Source organism: Bidens hawaiensis, unplaced genomic scaffold (genome assembly GCF_021521415.1).
Source record: "Bidens hawaiensis isolate Kalapana, Puna unplaced genomic scaffold, B.hawaiensis_p1.1 tig00071791_1, whole genome shotgun sequence".
NCBI lineage: Eukaryota > Viridiplantae > Streptophyta > Magnoliopsida > Asterales > Asteraceae > Bidens > Bidens hawaiensis.
The window spans coordinates 1,781-20,043 of NW_027502558.1; the positions used below are offsets into that span (position 1 = coordinate 1,781).

Genomic DNA, 18,263 nt, shown 5'->3' on the forward strand with positions numbered 1-18,263 from the left:
GTCGAATGAGAGATTTGGACTTCCTTACAAGAGACTTCAGTAACCTAAATCCGGTCGATCAAATGCTGATGGAAAAGCAAAAGGAACGTATCCGAAAGAGGCTGATCGAAGAAGACCAAGCCGAATAATAAGAATAATGTTTTTTTAGTACTTTAATTTTTTTTTTATTTTTAGATATTAATGTGTTTTTTTTAATGTGTGTTTTTTTTTAATAATTTATGAGTTTTTTTAATAATACGTTTTTTGAATATATTTATAAAAAAATAAAAAAAAAATCCGCTGGAGCCCCTGCTGGAGCCCCTCCACACCAGGGCCAGGGGCTCCAGCGGAGGCTCCATCACCCATCTTATCAAGTTTCTCTCTCTGCCACACGTCACAATATTATTGGCTGGAGCCCCCACTCGCGCCCCCGTTAGAGCCCCCCACACCCCTCAGCCTTATGAATGTGGGATTAATAAGGGCAAAACCATATAATATTGCTTCACTTACAAGATTCCCATAAGCCCAGAACCCGCCAATAGCTACCGGGAACAAACACATGGCGATGAAGAAGTATGCAACCTTTGCTCCTTTCCACATAGGCACATGCGCAGGGTGTTTGAACGTGGACGGCATTGTGGACTTTAATAAACAACAAATGAACAAATTTATTAATATTCCTTTCATTACAAATGAAGAGGTAGGTCCCAGCAGAGCCCAGTTGGACCCGCAAGACTCACCTCAAAGAGGGACGTCTGCGCAGTTGAACCCGCAAGACTCATCTTCAACAGGGACGTCTGCGCAAAGGCTAAACTCGCAAGACACCTTGAAGAGAGACGTCTGCGCGGAAACCAACTGGATCCGCAGGACCCACCATGCTCAGAGACGTGACGTCCTTACGCGCAGTACGCAAGCTGTTCCCGCAGGAAAAGCCTCCCAATGGTCGACGTACTCCGCCTGTTCCCGCAGCAACGGATACTAGCCATCAGGGAAGGCTACCCGCGCAGCAAGGCTACACGCACAAGGCACTTAACTCTTAAATAATTCAGTAATGTCACCTGAAGGAGTGAGCAAGCCGGGAATACTCCCGCACAAAGCCGGGAAAACTCCCGCCCAAATGAGCCAGTCCGTACGCTACTGGAGGATCTTTTGTACTGTACCTGACGAGGTATGGACAAAAGATTTGACCAAAGCTGCGACAGCTCACTGACAACAGTACAACGAGCAGCATGCTCTATTACTTAATGTCACTATCAGCCGCTGCCTACTCACCAACCTGTCGTAGCACGTGCATAGCCTGCAGGTGGTGGAAAAGGAATAGTACACAGCCAGCCTGGTCACTATCAGCCGCTGCCTACCCACCAACCACCAGCATGGCATGCGCGTAGCCCACAGTTGGCAGAACAGGAATACTATTCAGCCGGCTGTACCTTCTTGGAAACCTACCTTCGGCTATAAATACTCCAACACCTTGGAATGGTATTATCATCTCATTATCTTATCATATCTTATCTTCTCTAGCAATCTCTTAATATACACTTATATTCAAGAGCAATCTAGTCTGATTCTCACGCCGGAGGGTGGTCACAAGAAGGTACCCCCCTTCTCAGTGACGAGCTCACGGTGTCTGTTTTGCAGGTTATCAGAAGAACCATCTTTGCCGGACCTAACCCCTCGTGGGAAACATCTATTTAACCCCCAGATTATCCGTAATCTGCCCGGGGTCGATTAGTGTTTCTTCAACAAATTAATCAACACTTAAATGTTCCAAACTTAATTTACCTGAATCTCAAGGACAAGATTGTGACCTCTGAATGCGAATGCTATGATACCAAGCGCATTAAAAACCGAAAAGACCGAAGAAGTAAACGAAGGTAACGGGATGGGTTCGTACGATATGTTGGGTGGTCGGTCTTGGGTAACCGAGAGGAGCCAAACCATGGTGGAGTAAAAGATCGCGGTTATAGCCCCGACTAATGAGAGTCCGGCTATTGAGTTAAGGTTTGGAAGCTGAGACAGAACAATGCATAAAGATGTGAAGACCAGATACCACTCGACCGTTGTCAATGGGTTGGATGAGCATAAAGGCCCGCAAACGATCTCGAAGAAGAGCTTCATGGTTTCGCCTCCGACGAGGATAAGGGCTGTCGCTGTTCCGGCTGATAAGTAAGCAGTCGGAAATATCGACAGCCATGCTCCCAGTCGGTTTTCTGGACACAAAACAAGTGGCCGAATGAAAATCCAGTAAGATATTATGTATTATTAATCAACTGTGTATATAAACTGTATATAGATATACAAAATAGTGATAATTACAAAGTAAAGCTACCCAATAAACTTATTATTATTAATCAAGTATATATTAAGACACATGCAATGAACATAATTACAATAAATCTTAACTAATATACTGTATCAAATAATGACGCGGTAAGTTAAGTATGATTCTTACCAAATGCTGCTTCGGCGAGCTCAACGTAACGATTGTACCGCTTTCCAGGAATTGCTTCATGAAGTTGTACCAAGATCCACAAGGTGTATAGTTGCCAAATGTAAGCTATGGTTAATGAAATGATCCCCCAACTCCTAAATAAAAACAACGACCATATATAAGTTATTGTCTTTACAAAACAAAACAAAAGCGTACCCAGTAAATTCTCACTCGTAAATTAAGATTTACCAGCCAAGAAACGAAAACGCAACAGGCAAAACCAGAGCCTGAAACCCGACACCCGCATTAAGGTTATGAAACGCGGCATAATGCGCGTTCCCATTCCTAGACTCAGTAATGGGAAGCCACGCGTCTTGCGGGTTAAGCTTCGTCAAATGACCAACATCCTCCAAGTAGCCTTTCATATTCACCAAGACCTTCTTCATTGGTGTCCCAATGGGACTCAAAAACCTCGGTGAAATAAACGACGTGGGTGTCCAGGCCGCAGACGTCTTCCCGCCCAACGGCCTGGGCGACCTGTTTCCCGACGGCGTTAGTATTTCCGGAGTGGAATCACGCGGCGTCGTGGGGATGGATATTAACTCAGTTTCCGGTCGTTCTTCCATTAGATAATGTTGGTTACTACTATTATGGTGTGACAAATTAGTACAAGTTCAAGTGAACTTAAATAAACAAATATATGGTGGCGGCATGCATAAGATTTAAATGATTAATATTATTTTGGTGTGATGAAATAGTTCAAATTAAAGAAATATTTGGTGGCATGCATAAGGTTTAAAAGAATGTTTTCGGTGTGGAAGTTTGAGTAAGAAAGATCTTGGCCGTGGAGAGTGGGGGGTTTTTAGCGACGGATCTCGAGATGGTGATAATGAAGAATAAGTGTGTGTCGGGAAAAAGTAAGAACTTGGAGCGGTAAATATGTGAAGGGTGATGATATGGAATCATGAATCGTGAGAATTAGGAGAATATTATCACCTTTTTATCGTTTTTGATGTTTTTAAGCTTGGGGTGCTAAAAGATTATGAAATGTTTCAAAGCCCAAGGTTCAAGAACCTCACTTGCATCTCTCATTGGATCTTAATTTATTCTTTTAATATAGGTATGGTTATAATATATTTGCTAGTAGTTTATACTTTATAGTTACTCACCGTTTTTTGTTTTTTGTTTTTTTTTATTTTTATGTAATTGGATTATTTTTATTATAGAAAACCTTTTGTCAAGTAGTGGTCTTGTTAGCTAATATTTTTAATTAGAGATGTACAATCAGAGAATCTTTGAAGATTAGTAAGCTTATTTAGGAGTTAGTAGAGTATAAGACAATGTTGTTATTTTAGTTTATGGGCTGGTATGATAAATGCTGTTTTGAAGCTATGAATTAGGTGACAAACAACATATAGTGCATTTTCATGTGTTTTGCTAGAGGAAGTAGAGGAAAACATTTCTTATATGTTAGTATGAAGTTAGTTATTTTGTTGTATATCGGTGGTTGGTCAATCCACCTTTTTTACATGTATTTCCTTGCCTCCTCCGTCATTCGACGGTTTCAGTGTGCGTTGTTTGTGCTAACCATCAATGTTCGTTTTGTTATCATGAGCCTCCCTCATTTAACAATTGTCTTGTCAACGTCCATGGCTTTTGCTAAGGTCACAACCTCGTCCTCTCCCCAATACAGTTGAATAGACGATTGATGCAAGAATTTGGCCTTTAAGGATAAATATCCACACGTTTATGCCATTGAATCTTCCAAACTTTGCTTGTTTTCGCGTGGAGTACTGTTCAAACAACAACACATGTTTGGGAGTCCAATACCTTTGGGTTTGAAAAGAGACCCAAGAAGGGGAAGAGATGCGTAGAATTAGATTGTTTCGTTAGACAACTTGGAATAACTGGCAAGCCTTTGGAGACCATGGCTTACTTTCCCTTCTGCAACAAATTAATCAAATTTCTTAGAAATGGTATATTTTCTAGTATTTCACTTTAGATAATAACGATGTGGATTAATTATAGAATCCTCACCCTCAAAATACAGATTGTTTTCATTTACAAACTGAGTGTACATTCCAAATGATCAGTTACAATCGTGCTCCCAAATTCAGGTTAACCAATTTCACTTGTAACCTTATGCAGAGTATCATGATTATTTAAATTGGTATCCACCAAAACAACATCATCAATGTTGTTCCTAACCGGCCCATTACTACTAGCTAGTTTGAGCACAATTATCATTCTCTTCATCTTTGGTGTACATGTCTTGATTCTAGCTTGCACTATTTTCAAAACAAACATCAAACAATCTTAACCTTTCTTGAGATTTAGAAAAGATTATTTAATTTCATGAGAAAAAACATTTTCATAAAACTTTACGCATACTTAAATAAGTTATATTGTTTTTTAAATCCCTCATTTTTTTTCCTCATTTGAATATCAAATAAGAACACATTTATTTTATACACCATCAAATCTACTATAATGGTTTAAATTTATACAAAAGTAAGACAGTTGAAATTTCGAAGATGTACAAGAGAAGGTTGTATTCCAAACAGTTGCTCATAAGAAGTTCTACCCGCCAAACAGAAGAGGTTCTATTTATCAAGTAAGCTGCAATTAAGACACATTCAGCCCGCATGTTAAGAGACAACCCTGGCCCTGAAACAATATAGATCTTGCCACATTACGCAAATGTCCATGTTTTCATTCAACTATCCCATTTTGCTGAGATCCATAGGCACATGAGGTTTGATGTATGACTCCATGTTTATTATAAAACAACTGCACATTTTTTATTAACAAACTCGGTTTCATTGTCAGACCTATAAATTTTTATTATTCTATGAAACAGTGTTTCAATCAGTTTAAAAAACTTATAATGTTTTAAAACACTTCACCCTTTGATATAAACAAGTAGACCCACACCACTAGTGAGAAATCATTAACGATATAGTCTAAAAAATAAATTATTTAAAACTAATTTAGTAACAAAATTATTATTTTAAAATGTTTTTAGACGTATGACCTAGCCTACCGTGTCATAATTCTGTAGAGGTGAAACATGAGTCAACACTAAACAAATTATCAACACATATAGACCTTCACTTCTATCAATTAACTTCACTTCTACCGTGTCACCTTCACTTCTATCAATTAACACATATAGACCTACTACTTCTCTACATTAATCGGGAGTTTACTGATGAAGACAATCTTGAGCATGAATAACAGTGAGATTATATAAATAAACAATGTGTTTGATTTCCTTAGCTATGTGTTAATATATAAGGTGAGAAGTCATCCCTACATTTTACTGATTTCAAATATTTTGGGGACATATACATACCTACTAGTATTTAAATATTATATTATATATGCACTAGCAAACTGTGAATATTGTGTATTTATCAATTAAATGACTAACTACTACTTGTTTTGTTGTTTTATTTTATCGCATTCGGAGATGCCCATCATAATCACATTATAGTATGATCATACGACTATCATAGTAGTCATAGCCCGTGTTCGTGAGGCATGGTCAATTGACACCCTGCCCATGGTTTGATTGATTTATACTTACAATATCAATTTTGCTCTCTTATTTATATATCATTATTATATAAAAACTAATGACTTTTCTCACTCAAGCTCGTGTTGACAAAATATATTATTTTGTACGCATTTGCACGTTATCATTTGGTTTGAAGTTAATGTGAAGAAACACTTAGAGAGACCTTAGTTAACTTAATAAAGACATTTGCGTTTGAATGGTTGTTTAATTTGGATTGTTTGGTAATTTGTTTAAACTTTGTGCACTTGATTGAAATTTTGGAATTAATAAATAAATTAGTTATTGTCATATTTGATTTGTATGATAGTACCTTGTGAGCTGTGAACGGTTCGCACCTCGGCAATTTAGCCCTAGATTGGGGTGTGACATGTTAGCCCAAAAATACATGCATGGCGCTTATCGTTAACTAATTATGTTCAATATTGTTCCTGCGCATGAACAAGTTTACCAACACGAACTATGTTGTCTCGGATGGTGCTATGTGTTTAAGAGATAAGTTATCTTGGATGCACTAGTTGTATAGGAATACATGGCCTTATTTGGATGAAGGAAGTTCTTCCGGATGACCAAGTGGATCTTTATTAGAAACGATTTTATGAAGAACCCCGAGACTCTATAAGTAGTAGGACTTAGTTATTGTGTTAGGTGTGTTCATTTTGTGAGTCAGTCGAACCCTAGGGAGCTCATCTAGAGTTTTGGTAACGAGGCTTAACTAAGTGTATGTGTGATTTCAATTCAATTCTCTCAATCATGTATTTATTTGATTATTAATATCCATTCAATAAGAACACTACATCTAGCTTCTTGTTCTTGTATGATTCACAAACCTTCGTCATGCCTGGTTTGACGTTCAAGAGCATGTTAATGGTTATTTTAAGATCAGTCATATGAAATATGAACTAAATCTTAAACGATGAGGGTAAGTGGCATGAGAGAGAGAGAGAGAGAGAGAGGGAGAGAGAGAGAGAGAGCTTCTGATGTGTAATTACCTAATGACCTTTCAAACACAATCAGATTGAGTGTAGCGGGCACTAACCACGACGCCACCTTCGCCCCACATCTCTTCTCTTGTTCCCCCTTCAACGCTACTATAGTAGCACCTCCCCAACTTACCGCCCATGCCATAGTTGTTTAGTGTCGCGAGCACCACCCGTCGTTCTGCTTTGACACTCTCTTCTTCTCCTCTACTACACTCGGTCTTAAAGAACAAGGAACAACCCGCAACTTCTAGATCCATCCATCCATCCATCCATCCATCCGGTAAATGAAGTCTAAGCCCAGCTCCAATCCTTTCATGGCTTCAAACCCAAGTGTTTAACCTTGTTAATCATCTCACACTCTCTTCCATTCCATCACCGCATCCCTGAGCCATCTCCGCCGGGGAAACGACTCAGGTTGACCACCCTTGACCTTATCCAAATCTCTATTTCACCCAATTCCAATGGAACCTCTTTCTTTGTAACCACCACAGACCTTCGTCACTTCATCAGACATTCTCCAAACCCTCATTATCTTCATCAATCTCGCGCTTATGGCTATCCGATCCACTCTCTCTTACACCGCCCACGTGGCCAAAACCCTATCCTCATCCTCCGGATCCTCCACGACGTTTTTAATCGTCCACGATTATCCCAAAACCCTAGCCCTAGCTCCGGTAACCACGGCAGCCATCGACTTCCTCGCCGGCGAGAGGAGTTCCAAACCTTCTCTGGTTGTCGCCGGATTGATGTCGCTGATAACGTCATCCAGCGGCGGTGGCGCAGGTGTGTTAGGGCTTTCGCCGTTGAAGGCGTCTTCGATTCTTCCGTTTCTGCAGTCATCCAAGTGGCTTCCGTGTAACGAGATTAATAGTACGGTGGCTGCTAAAGGCAGTACTGCAGCAATGAATATTATTAATGGTAATAATGATAATAATCAGGCTGCTGGAAAAACTGTTAGTAAACGGCCGGTGGTGGTCGAGAGTAACGGTTGGTTATCGAAGATGTTGAATACGGTCTCCGATGATGCGAAAGCTGCGTTTACTGCTGTTAGTGTCAGGATGCTATTGAAAGCACAGTTAGTTGAACCAAAATCGATCCCCTCGGCTTCAATGAGCCCCACGCTTGATGTCGGTGATCGAATTCTCGCTGAAAAGGTATTATTAGTGCTCTTGAGAAGTAAGTTTGATGCATTTGAAGGTGTTAACTAGTAATTATTTTGTAATTCGCTATAAAGTTTTAATCTTTGCTACATTTATCATTGTGAAATCTTAAAGAAAGGTTTGATTTTTGAGTTTTTGGCTGTTATTGATTTAGGTTTCATACATGTTTAGAAGCCCAAAAGTTTCAGATATTGTGATATTTCAGCCACCTTCGAGTCTTCAGGTGAGAATTTTAGTTATTCATTTTGTTGTCGACTTATTGTCATCTAAACAGGCTGTGTTTACAGGCTGGTAGGTTTAACCAGACGTGAACAAGAAAACTGTGTACAAGTGAGCCGAGCTCGGCTTGTTTAACTTACAGAGAGCTCGAGCTCGAAATGTTTTGAGCCCTAAAGCTCGATCTTGGCTTGCTTAAATTACATTGAGCTTGAGCTTGGCTTGTTTAGGCTTGCGAGCTGGCTTGAGCTTGATAAGCTAAGCTTGGGCAAGGGCTTGTTTATTAAACAAGCTTACTTTTAGGCTCAGGCTCGTTTAAGCTCTGCTAGATTCGACCGTTTAGCGAGTCGATCTCGAGTACCTCACGAACGGCTTGGCTCGTTTACACCCATAGTCAGACACGAACATGATGGTGACATGTGCATTCATGGTTGACAGTTGACACAGACACAACTCGTTTAACTCTTAAATTAATTTGTTTTTTTAACGAATTTACATATTTACACCCAAAGACGTAAAAGGTCTGTTTAACAATTGCCTTAAGACTACATAATACAATACCCATTTCTCTTTTAAAATTTCAACATAAGTTATCTTTTAAACAATCTATAAAAATAAACAGGCCAATTTGTCAACCTTCCATATAGGGATGTGCATGAAACCAAAAAAACCGATGCATAACTGAAAAAACGAAATGGTCGAACCCAAACAAAACTGTCGGTTTGGTTTTATGTCTACATAAAAGTTGAAATATCATTTCAATTTCTGTTTTGCTTGTATTTTAAGCCCAGGTGTTATAATAATAATTCAAAAAGATTTAGGCTCATATTCATCACTTCGGGCCAATTCCTTCCCCCCCCCCCCAAAAAAAAAAAAGGAATTTCAAGTTCAAATAGTAAAACCTAAAAAATTGAAACCGAACGGCTTTTAAAATCTCAAAAATGATTTTTTTTCCTAAGTTATTTGCCATTTTTTGGTCAGAAGTTGTATGGTTAGCTTTATAAGTTTTGATTATGTTGCAGCAATTTGGTTACAAGGATGTATTTATTAAAAGAATTGTAGCAAAGGCTGGTGATTGTGTAGAGGTAAAATATAAGATTACTAAAATATCCTTCTCTTCAAACAAATTTACAGCATTTATCTTAATGCCTCAAATGCTAATATTGTTTTATAATATCAGGTTAGAGGAGGTAAACTGCTGGTGAATGGTGTCGCCCAAGATGAAGAGTTCATTTTAGAGCCCTTAGAATATGAAATGAAACCTATGGTACTTGTTTATTTCAACTTTATGAATTCTTGATTTTACTTGTTATTATCAAGATTCAATATTTATTCGCTAAATATTGTTTTTTGTTACTCAGATTGTGCCAGAAGGCTATGTGTTTGTGTTGGGCGATAACCGAAACAACAGTTTTGATTCCCACTACTGGTAATACTCACTATTTCATTATTATTATTATTTTGGTCAAATAGTTAAATGCAATATGATATAATATTTTTTGTGTAGTACTACACAATTTGATAGGTAATGAATTAGGAAATGTAGAGATGATTGAAATCAAATGTGTAAACTATATTATATTGATATATGATATTGAAGAAGATGACCTCAAGGATCTACAATGGATAACTAACCACCGAGGTGGTCCCGGGCTATGCCCCTCTCATGCTAATGCAATGAGCCTAACAACTTACCTAATCTCTCTCCCCCTTTCCTAAATGACTATTAATCCTTATTTATAGAAATAGAAATTACACTTACCCCCTCCCACAATTACAGAAGGCTATTAAGTATTAAGTAATAGAATAAGATCTCTTATCACAATTAAAATAGAAAAACATTATATCGCATTGTAAAGATCGATCTTAGGCTCAAACCGAACAAAAATCTGAAAAGTCGGTTTTTGAGTTTTGGAAATTGTTCTGTTTCGTTCTTTTGATTTTACCATTTGGGCTTGAAATTTTTGGGGTAAAAAGATATGGCTCAAAATGTTTGGGCCTAAAATTTTGGGCTAAATGTTTTTGTTAATCAATGATTAGTTGACTATTGTACATTTGGGCTACATTCAAACCTATTTATTAAATATTTCGACTATTGTACTATTTATTAAATTACTTAACATTCAAAACAAAAAATAAAAATCCACAAATTCGGTCTGGCCGGTTCGGTTTTTTAGGTTTCTATTGCATTCAAAACCAAACCGAACTGAAAATTTGGTTTTTATGAAAACATAATACCAAAATGACGGTTTTTGTCGGGGCTCTGTTATTTTTGTTTTTTGGTTATGGATCGATTTTTTTGGTTGCATGTACACCCTTAATTAAAGTAGGTTCATACGCAGTAGTAAGTCTTTGATTTCTTCTAGCAGAGTCTTAAGGTTCTGGTAGGGCTGTGAGTCTCGTTATATAAAAACATTAAGATACATTTTGGTGCGATTAATCGAATAATATTTGGTTCAGTGGTTGTATTATTATTAATGGAGGGGCTGTGGTTTATGCAGGGGGCCTCTACCTATAGCAAACATTGTGGGTAGGTCTGTGTATCGGTATTGGCCACCCACGAAAGTGTCGGCCACCATTTATGAAGCAAGACGACACGTTGCACATTCTTGACACGCATTTAAGGTGAATCTTGAATGACTCTTTTTAGACAATCTGGTTTTTGTCACTCTTATGCTTTAGATAGCATTATGTATATATTACTTCTTTGTTTGTAGTTTAATTCCTTGTGTCCATGCATTTGTTGTTTGATATTTTTATGCATAACATAATTTGATTGATATAAAATGTCCATTTTGTAAATAGGTACATTTTATTTGCATATATTGGCAGTTTGTAAAGAGTTGCTAGTTACATTATCTCAAGTCTCTCTCGGAGACCCTCCTTTGAAATGTTTCGTTTAAACATGATTGATTAGATTAATATTATCTTACCAAAGAACGTTATCTCGCGTAGGAGTGAGTGAATTAAACTTGGTAAGCTCGATTACCATGTCAGCGAGAGTAGTGGTGCACGCCGGTTTATGGGATAACCAAACTGATTTAGAAACTTGTTAGGATTAACTAAAATTGTTGTGATAGGTTCTCACTATTTAGTGTTTTAAAAGACTATGTTATACTAATAGCTAGTCTCATGGCAATGAATGGTTATGGATATCTTCAATAACAAATTAGCAATATTTATTCGAAGACTCTTAAATATGCTAAAAGCAACAAATATATATTCGAAGACTTAAAATATGCGATGAAATCAATTTTGTTAAACATGTTTCACACTACATGCAATATTTAGAGCTATTCTTATAGTATGAAAATACTAAGCTACAAGTACTAGTTCCATTAGAAAAGGAAGCCTAAGCATGTGGACCAGGCGATGTTTGTGTTTATGTTATGGCCTTATGGGAGTTGTTTTGTCGGAGGATATGTGACTTTGTCATCTGTTGGCACTCTACAAATCATCACGCCTTTTCTCCCGACAATCTCTCATGTGACATGAAATTTCTTGTCTCAATGTTATCTCAATGGGATTATGTCGGGGATATATGTCGACTACCACAAATATTGCTTCATTAGTCGCTTAATAATATACGGGAATCACCGCCCTAGTTTTGAATTTTTTTTCCTAACAAAAACATATATGGGTAGAGTATTTGAGATGCCATCCTTAGTCTATAACTTACATATGTGTAACGTTTTATGAATGGAGTCGGGAGAAAAAAATTTTGTTTTGAATCGGCGTGCACCACCATTGACGATAGATCCATCACAAGATAATCGCGTGGTGTGCAGGCCCGGCTCCGAAAATCAAAAAAAGTTTTGGGTCGAAGGCGAAAAAAAATTTTGGGCCTTAAGTAAAAGAATTATTTTGTTATGTTTAAACAATTTAACTTTTAAACTAGTTTACTTGGTTATATGATTTGGGTTTTGCAAAAACCTTTTGTATAAAAATAGGCTAAAACATGTCTCAAATGAGACTAGATAGAACCCACAACCTTTTAGTTGTGAGTCATACCCTTTTGCCACTAGACCAAGCTAATTGTTATGTAATTAAGTTTAAACATTAAATATATACATATAGATTTTCAAAAAAAAAAATACATATAATTTAAAAAAAAAAATTTAGGCCTAACGGGGTGTCGGGCCTGAGGCCGTCGACCACCCAGCCCCCCGTATAGGCCGGCCCTGTGTGGTGTCACTTAAGTGATGTCACATTGTATGATTGCATGTATACACAAGGAGCAATATCGTGGTAATTAAAATTAAGAACATCCTAATACCTACACACGTGAACTACTAGTTCAATTGACATCCAAGCGATGATGCCTGACGTCAATGGTGGGAGTTTTTATGCTTCTTCACTTTGTCGGGCGTATGTGTGTTTTGATGATCTGATGATACCCACATATATTTTAAAGTTGATAAAAAGAAGCTTAAGGATAAGGATTTACTTCATGAATGGATAAAAACTGAACTACATGAATATGACAAACAAAGAGCTTAAGAGAGCAAAGGTTGCAACGTATGATATGGAGTTATTAATTAAAATGACATGACACAAAGTTAGGATTACCAACTTACTATGTCATGCACTCATGCTTACTTGAATTATAATCAGCAATCATAAAAGTCAAATAATATTAAAAGATGAGTTGAAGAATGTTATTATATAAGATCTTTACTTGGTTTATGATCATTAGCATTTATGTTATTCAACTTTCTAGCAAAGATAATTATCATTTTGACATATTTATGAAGCTTTGGAATTATTATTTAATCATATATGTTTATGAAGAGGTATGCACCCGCCTTAACATCGAGCGGGGCGGGTCAACCCACAAGATATAGACAAGAGGCTTGAAATCAGGATGTCATGAAGACACAAAGCCAAAACCTATGCGCGTGGCGCATATCACATATGCTCACGCATATCACATATGTTCACGCATCACATATGCTCACGCGTATCACATATGCTCACGCATATCACATCTGCGCGTGGCGCATCTGCGTGTGGCGCATATCACATATGCTCACGCATCATATATGCTCACGCATATCACATCTGCGCGTGGCGCATCTGCGCGTGGCGCATATCACATATGCTCACGCATATTACATATGCTTGCGCATATCGCATCTGCGCATGAAACATCTGCGCGTGAGAATAAAGAGAAGACCTCGCGCATCCCCAGGATAGGCGCATATCATACATGCACATAATCAACCACGTCCTTATCCAAATCAGGATAAGGACAACCATGATTGTGCTCATCAGACAACCTTCCAGAAGGTATCCTTTAAGGAATAAAGAATATGCTGATGTTGACAGCTGCCAATGAAGGGTGGACAACTCAGCAAAACCCATGTGCTACCACGTGATTGCACATGGGTCAGGTGAAATACCTTGGTCAGAGAATAATCAATGAAAAAGCACCAGGTGTCCTAAGGACACGTGGCGCGAAGCAATAGGAGGAGGCCAAAAAGGCCCTAATTGGGTCTGAGCCCAATCATTGGAAACCCTAACACTATAAATACCACACCACCTCCACAGTGGGAGGTAAGCAAGAAAATACACTCTAAGTCCTTACTCAATTTCAGATTATTATTATATTCTCCTACAATATCTTATTCTCACACCGGAGGGTTACCCCAAAGAGGACCCCTCTGTCCCTTTCTGAGGGGTAAGTTCACGGTGCTGCTCGTTTTGTAGGTGGAAGAACTCATATTCCGGAAAACCATCGGTGATATAGCACACTCATACCCGAGGAAAGTTGGTCGTCTACTAGTAAGTCGATCCACGTTTCTTCATTGGCGCCATCACCTGTTACAACGGCAACAAAACCACTATCTCATCAGTTCTCTCTGAAAACCTTCACCATGGTTTCCGGTGTTCGAAACAGCGATCAAGTTCTGGAGGATAATGAGCTTGAGGATGTTAATGAGGGACATCAGTTTCTGAGGGCGCCGCGTGATACTGCGCGCACCACCAGTAACCATCCCTTCATCACAACACCTCATAGCCAGACTGAAACTCCTCCAGACGATCTTACGTTCCAAAATCTGACTGGGGCAAAGCAAAAAGGACCAATGGGTCCGGAAGTTGAAACCAATGACCCTAAAGAATGGCTCATAAACGAACAACGGTGTTTAATGGACAAATACAATGAGCTGGTCAAACACAAAAAGTTAGCCGACTTAACACAAAGGCTCGCATTTGATAAACAAACCATTCAGGGAACAACAAAAAGGGCGCGCGCGCCGGAAGATGGTCACTCTGTTCACACCGAACACGCTGATGTTAGTGATGAGGAAGAGGTGCACAACATGAGGAAGACGCGAGATACTCATGCAGGAGGGTCACAGCTCCGCGCGCATATGAACATAGCGCCTGGAGCCAAAGCCGATATGGATCTATACACACCGTACAACCCACAAGCGAAAGGGTAAGTGGACGTAACCACACCATATAGGCCAGCCATCTTGGTGAAGCATTCAAAATTCACTGAGCGCATTGCGAAGGCTCCCATTCAACACAAAACCAAGATGCCAAGTGGTCTAGGCAAGTACGATGGTACAACAGATCCAGATGATTTCTTACAATGTTTTTACAACACTGGAAACCTAGAAAGCTGGACGATGCCAACATGGTGTCACATGTTTGCTCGCTGCCTCACGGGCGCAGCGCGTGTCTGGTTCGAAAGCTTTCCAACAGGACAAATCGATGGGTTCGAAGAGCTATTGGAGAAGTTCCAGGCTCACTTTGTACAGCAGCGCAGACACACGCGCGACCCCGATGACATCATGCACTGCGTGCGCAGGAATGATGAAACCATTGAAGACTACATAACTCGTTTCAATCAGGAATCTCTTGCAATTGGAGGTATCACTGAACAACTCTTGCGCGTGGCCTTTATACAAGGTGCGCGCAGTGATCAACTCCGCAGAGCTCTCGTGAGCAGAGATGGCATGCCAACCACTTGGGCTAAGCTTATGGAAGCATCGCGAGTCTTCGCGCGAAATGAAAAACAAATTGCCCAAGACAGAGCAAGAGATAGAGGGCATCAAACAGAAGCACCACGCAACAATGAAAGGAGGGGCAAACAAAACTCCGTATGGTCCAGGTTGCAACAAACCAGTTATTCTCCCGCAGAAAAGCAAGCGCAACAAAGTTCACCCCAGCCCCAAAAAGACATTCGTAATCGCGGAGAAGGTGACAAGAGGGAAGGCGGCAGAGAGCCTAACAGACCTCTGCCAAGAATATGGACTCCCCTCACCAAAACGCCTTCGCAAGTGTTAAGCATAGAGAATGTCCAGTTTAAAAGCCCCAAGCCATTACTCCATAAGGGACCACCAAACTGTGGCAAGTATTGTGAGTTTCACAAGTCCACAGGGCACAACACCGATGCATGCCACCATTTGAAGGATGCGATTGAAAGAGATGTGAAATCAGGCAAGTTGGCTCACCTGGTGAAAAACCCAAGACCAGAGAATGAACAACCAGACGGAGCCTCAGCCAGTAAAAAATTCAAAAGAATCTGTGTAGCTGAAGGAGGAAGGCAAGGGCAAAGTTCGAGGAAGAGAAGCGCGCAAGTCCAAGGGGATTGGCGCGAGCAACAAGTAATCTTCCCAAGAATCAGAGGAGGCCCGTCTATCAGCAGTCCTCTAGTCATCACTGCACACATCGCACATTATGAGGTGTCAAAAGTCCTGGTGGACACCGGCAGTGTATCAGACATCATGTATGAGCAATGTTTCAGGAAGTTGGATCCAGCAGACCAAGCAAGGCTTGAAATTGTGAATGCACCAATCTCGGGTGTCTCAAACGAAATTATTCACCCCCTAGGTCAGATACAATTCGAACTAACTATGGGGGATGAGAAACACAAGCGAGCTGAAATTGTCAACTTCTTGGTCTTGCCCACCACTTCATGCCATAATATGATCTTGGGTAGAGGAACGATTGCCCAATTCAACGCCATACCGTCACCAGCGCACGGCGCGTTGGGGTTCCCAACACCAACAGGAGTAACATTTGTATACCGAGATCATTTGTGCGCAGTAACAAGTATACCGCGTGAAGGGAGAATGAAGCTTCCAATGGCAAACAACGCGCCAGAGGAATGGATTCTCAACCCAAAATTCCCAGAACAAACAATCACAATTGGAGCTACGATATCAGATGACACAAGGGTGAGAATGAAAAGATTGCTCACAACGTATATATCGGTCTTCGCGTGGCAACATTCTGATATGACTGGGGTTCCGCGAGACCTGGCGCAGCATTCTCTCAACACATTCAAGTCTGTAGAGCCAATTGCTCAAAAGAAAAGAGTCATGGGGGATGAGAAGGCAAAGGCCATGAATGAGCAAGTAGAAGATCTACTGCGCGCAAATATCATCCGCCCAATACGATACCAAACATGGGTAGCCAATCCTGTGATGGTAAAGAAGAGCAACGGGTCATGGAGAATGTGCATTGATTTAAAGGACCTCAACAAAGCGTGTCCAAAAGATTGTTACCCCCTCCCAAACATTGACGCGAAGGTGGACTCTGTGGCGCCATTTAAGCTCAAATGTTTCCTGGATGCCTATAAGGGCTATCACCAAATTCAAATGGCACCACAAGATGAGGACAAGACTGCCTTCAGAGAACTGACAAGGGTGTTTTTTGTTACACAAAAATGCCCTTTGGTTTGAAGAATGCAGGAGCCACTTACCAAAGACTCATGGATGCGGTTTTCAACGAGCAAATTGGAAGAAACTTAGAAGTCTACGTGGATGATTTGGTGATTAAAAGCAGGGAGGAAAAACAAATGCTCAAAGACATCGAAGAAACCCTTTGGCGCCTAAAGGAAGTAAACATGAAGCTCAACCCGAGCAAATGCACATTCGGCGTAGAAGAAGGGAAATTTCTCGGTGTAATGGTCACCAAGGATGGTTTCAAGGTGAACCCAGAGAAGGTGGAGGCTATCCTTGACATGCCCTCACCATCCACCATGAAGGAAGTTCAAAAGTTGAATGGCAGATTGGTATCAATTAACAGGTTCCTAGCAAACCATGCAAGCAAATCTACCCCATTCGTTAACACATTGAGAAATTTCTTAAAGAAAAGCCAATTCAAGTGGACGCCTGAGGCCGAGCAAGCTTTCAGTGAGATAAAAGAATGTCTGATAAATCTGCCTGCGCTCACAGCTCCACTACCTGGCGAAACTCTAACGTTGTACCTGTCAGCAGGAGAGCGCGCCATTGGCGCAGTGTTGTTGGTGGATCGCAAGGGAATCCAAACACCAATCTATTATGTAAGTCGGGTGCTGACAGATCCTGAGACGCGCTACACCATCATAGAAAAGTTAGTTTTATCACTAACACATGCGTCGCGCAAGCTTCATAGATATTTCAATGGTCATCCCATTGAAGTCCTGACTGATTACAACATCCAGCAAGTCTTGCGACGTCCCGCGCTCTCAGGAAGGCTGACAAAATGGGCGCTGGAGTTAGGGGAGCACACGATCACCTACAAACCTCGTCCAGCAATCAAGGGACAAGTTTTAGCTGATTTCATTGCAGAAATCCCTGAAGGAAAAGTCGAAGAGGCTCAGCGCGAAGTAGACCCTCCGCAAGCCAATAATGAAGAAAATGTTTGGAGATTATTCACTGATGGAGCTTCAAACAACGAAGGGTCCGGCGCAGGCCTCAAACTGGTGGATCCAGAAAATCATGAGTATACTTACGCAATCAGGTTGGATTTCAAGAGCACCAACAATGAAGCTGAGTATGAAGCCCTGCTGGCTGGTCTGCGCATCGCGCACAAGTTCGGAGTTAAAAAGCTAGATGCCCATGTCGATTCATACTTGGTAGCAGCACAGGTCAATGGCCTTTATGATGCCAAGGAGAACACCATGCCTCTGTATCTAGAGC

At 40.2% G+C, this 18,263-nt stretch overlaps 2 protein-coding genes across 2 annotated transcripts; one reads left to right on the forward strand and one right to left on the reverse strand.

The window, feature by feature from the left end:
- Positions 1 to 467: 467 nt before the first annotated feature.
- On the reverse strand, positions 468 to 3,036 carry LOC143605870 (lysine histidine transporter-like 8; the record flags this gene model as incomplete). The annotated part of the gene is made up of 4 exons (XM_077081834.1): positions 2,660 to 3,036; positions 2,432 to 2,565; positions 1,762 to 2,189; positions 468 to 621 (listed from the first exon to the last, which is right to left on the reverse strand). Coding segments are annotated over exons 1-4 (1,093 nt in total), but the record flags the coding sequence as incomplete, so codon positions are not given.
- A 4,449-nt stretch (positions 3,037 to 7,485) lies between these two features.
- LOC143605871 (thylakoidal processing peptidase 1, chloroplastic-like) lies at positions 7,486 to 11,184 on the forward strand. Its single transcript, XM_077081835.1, has 6 exons — positions 7,486 to 8,124; positions 8,285 to 8,353; positions 9,369 to 9,431; positions 9,527 to 9,613; positions 9,708 to 9,775; positions 10,848 to 11,184. Exons 1-6 carry the CDS (start codon positions 7,522 to 7,524, stop codon positions 10,957 to 10,959), a joined length of 1,002 nt encoding a protein of 333 aa, XP_076937950.1. The 5' UTR covers positions 7,486 to 7,521; the 3' UTR covers positions 10,960 to 11,184.
- Positions 11,185 to 18,263: the final 7,079 nt, after the last annotated feature.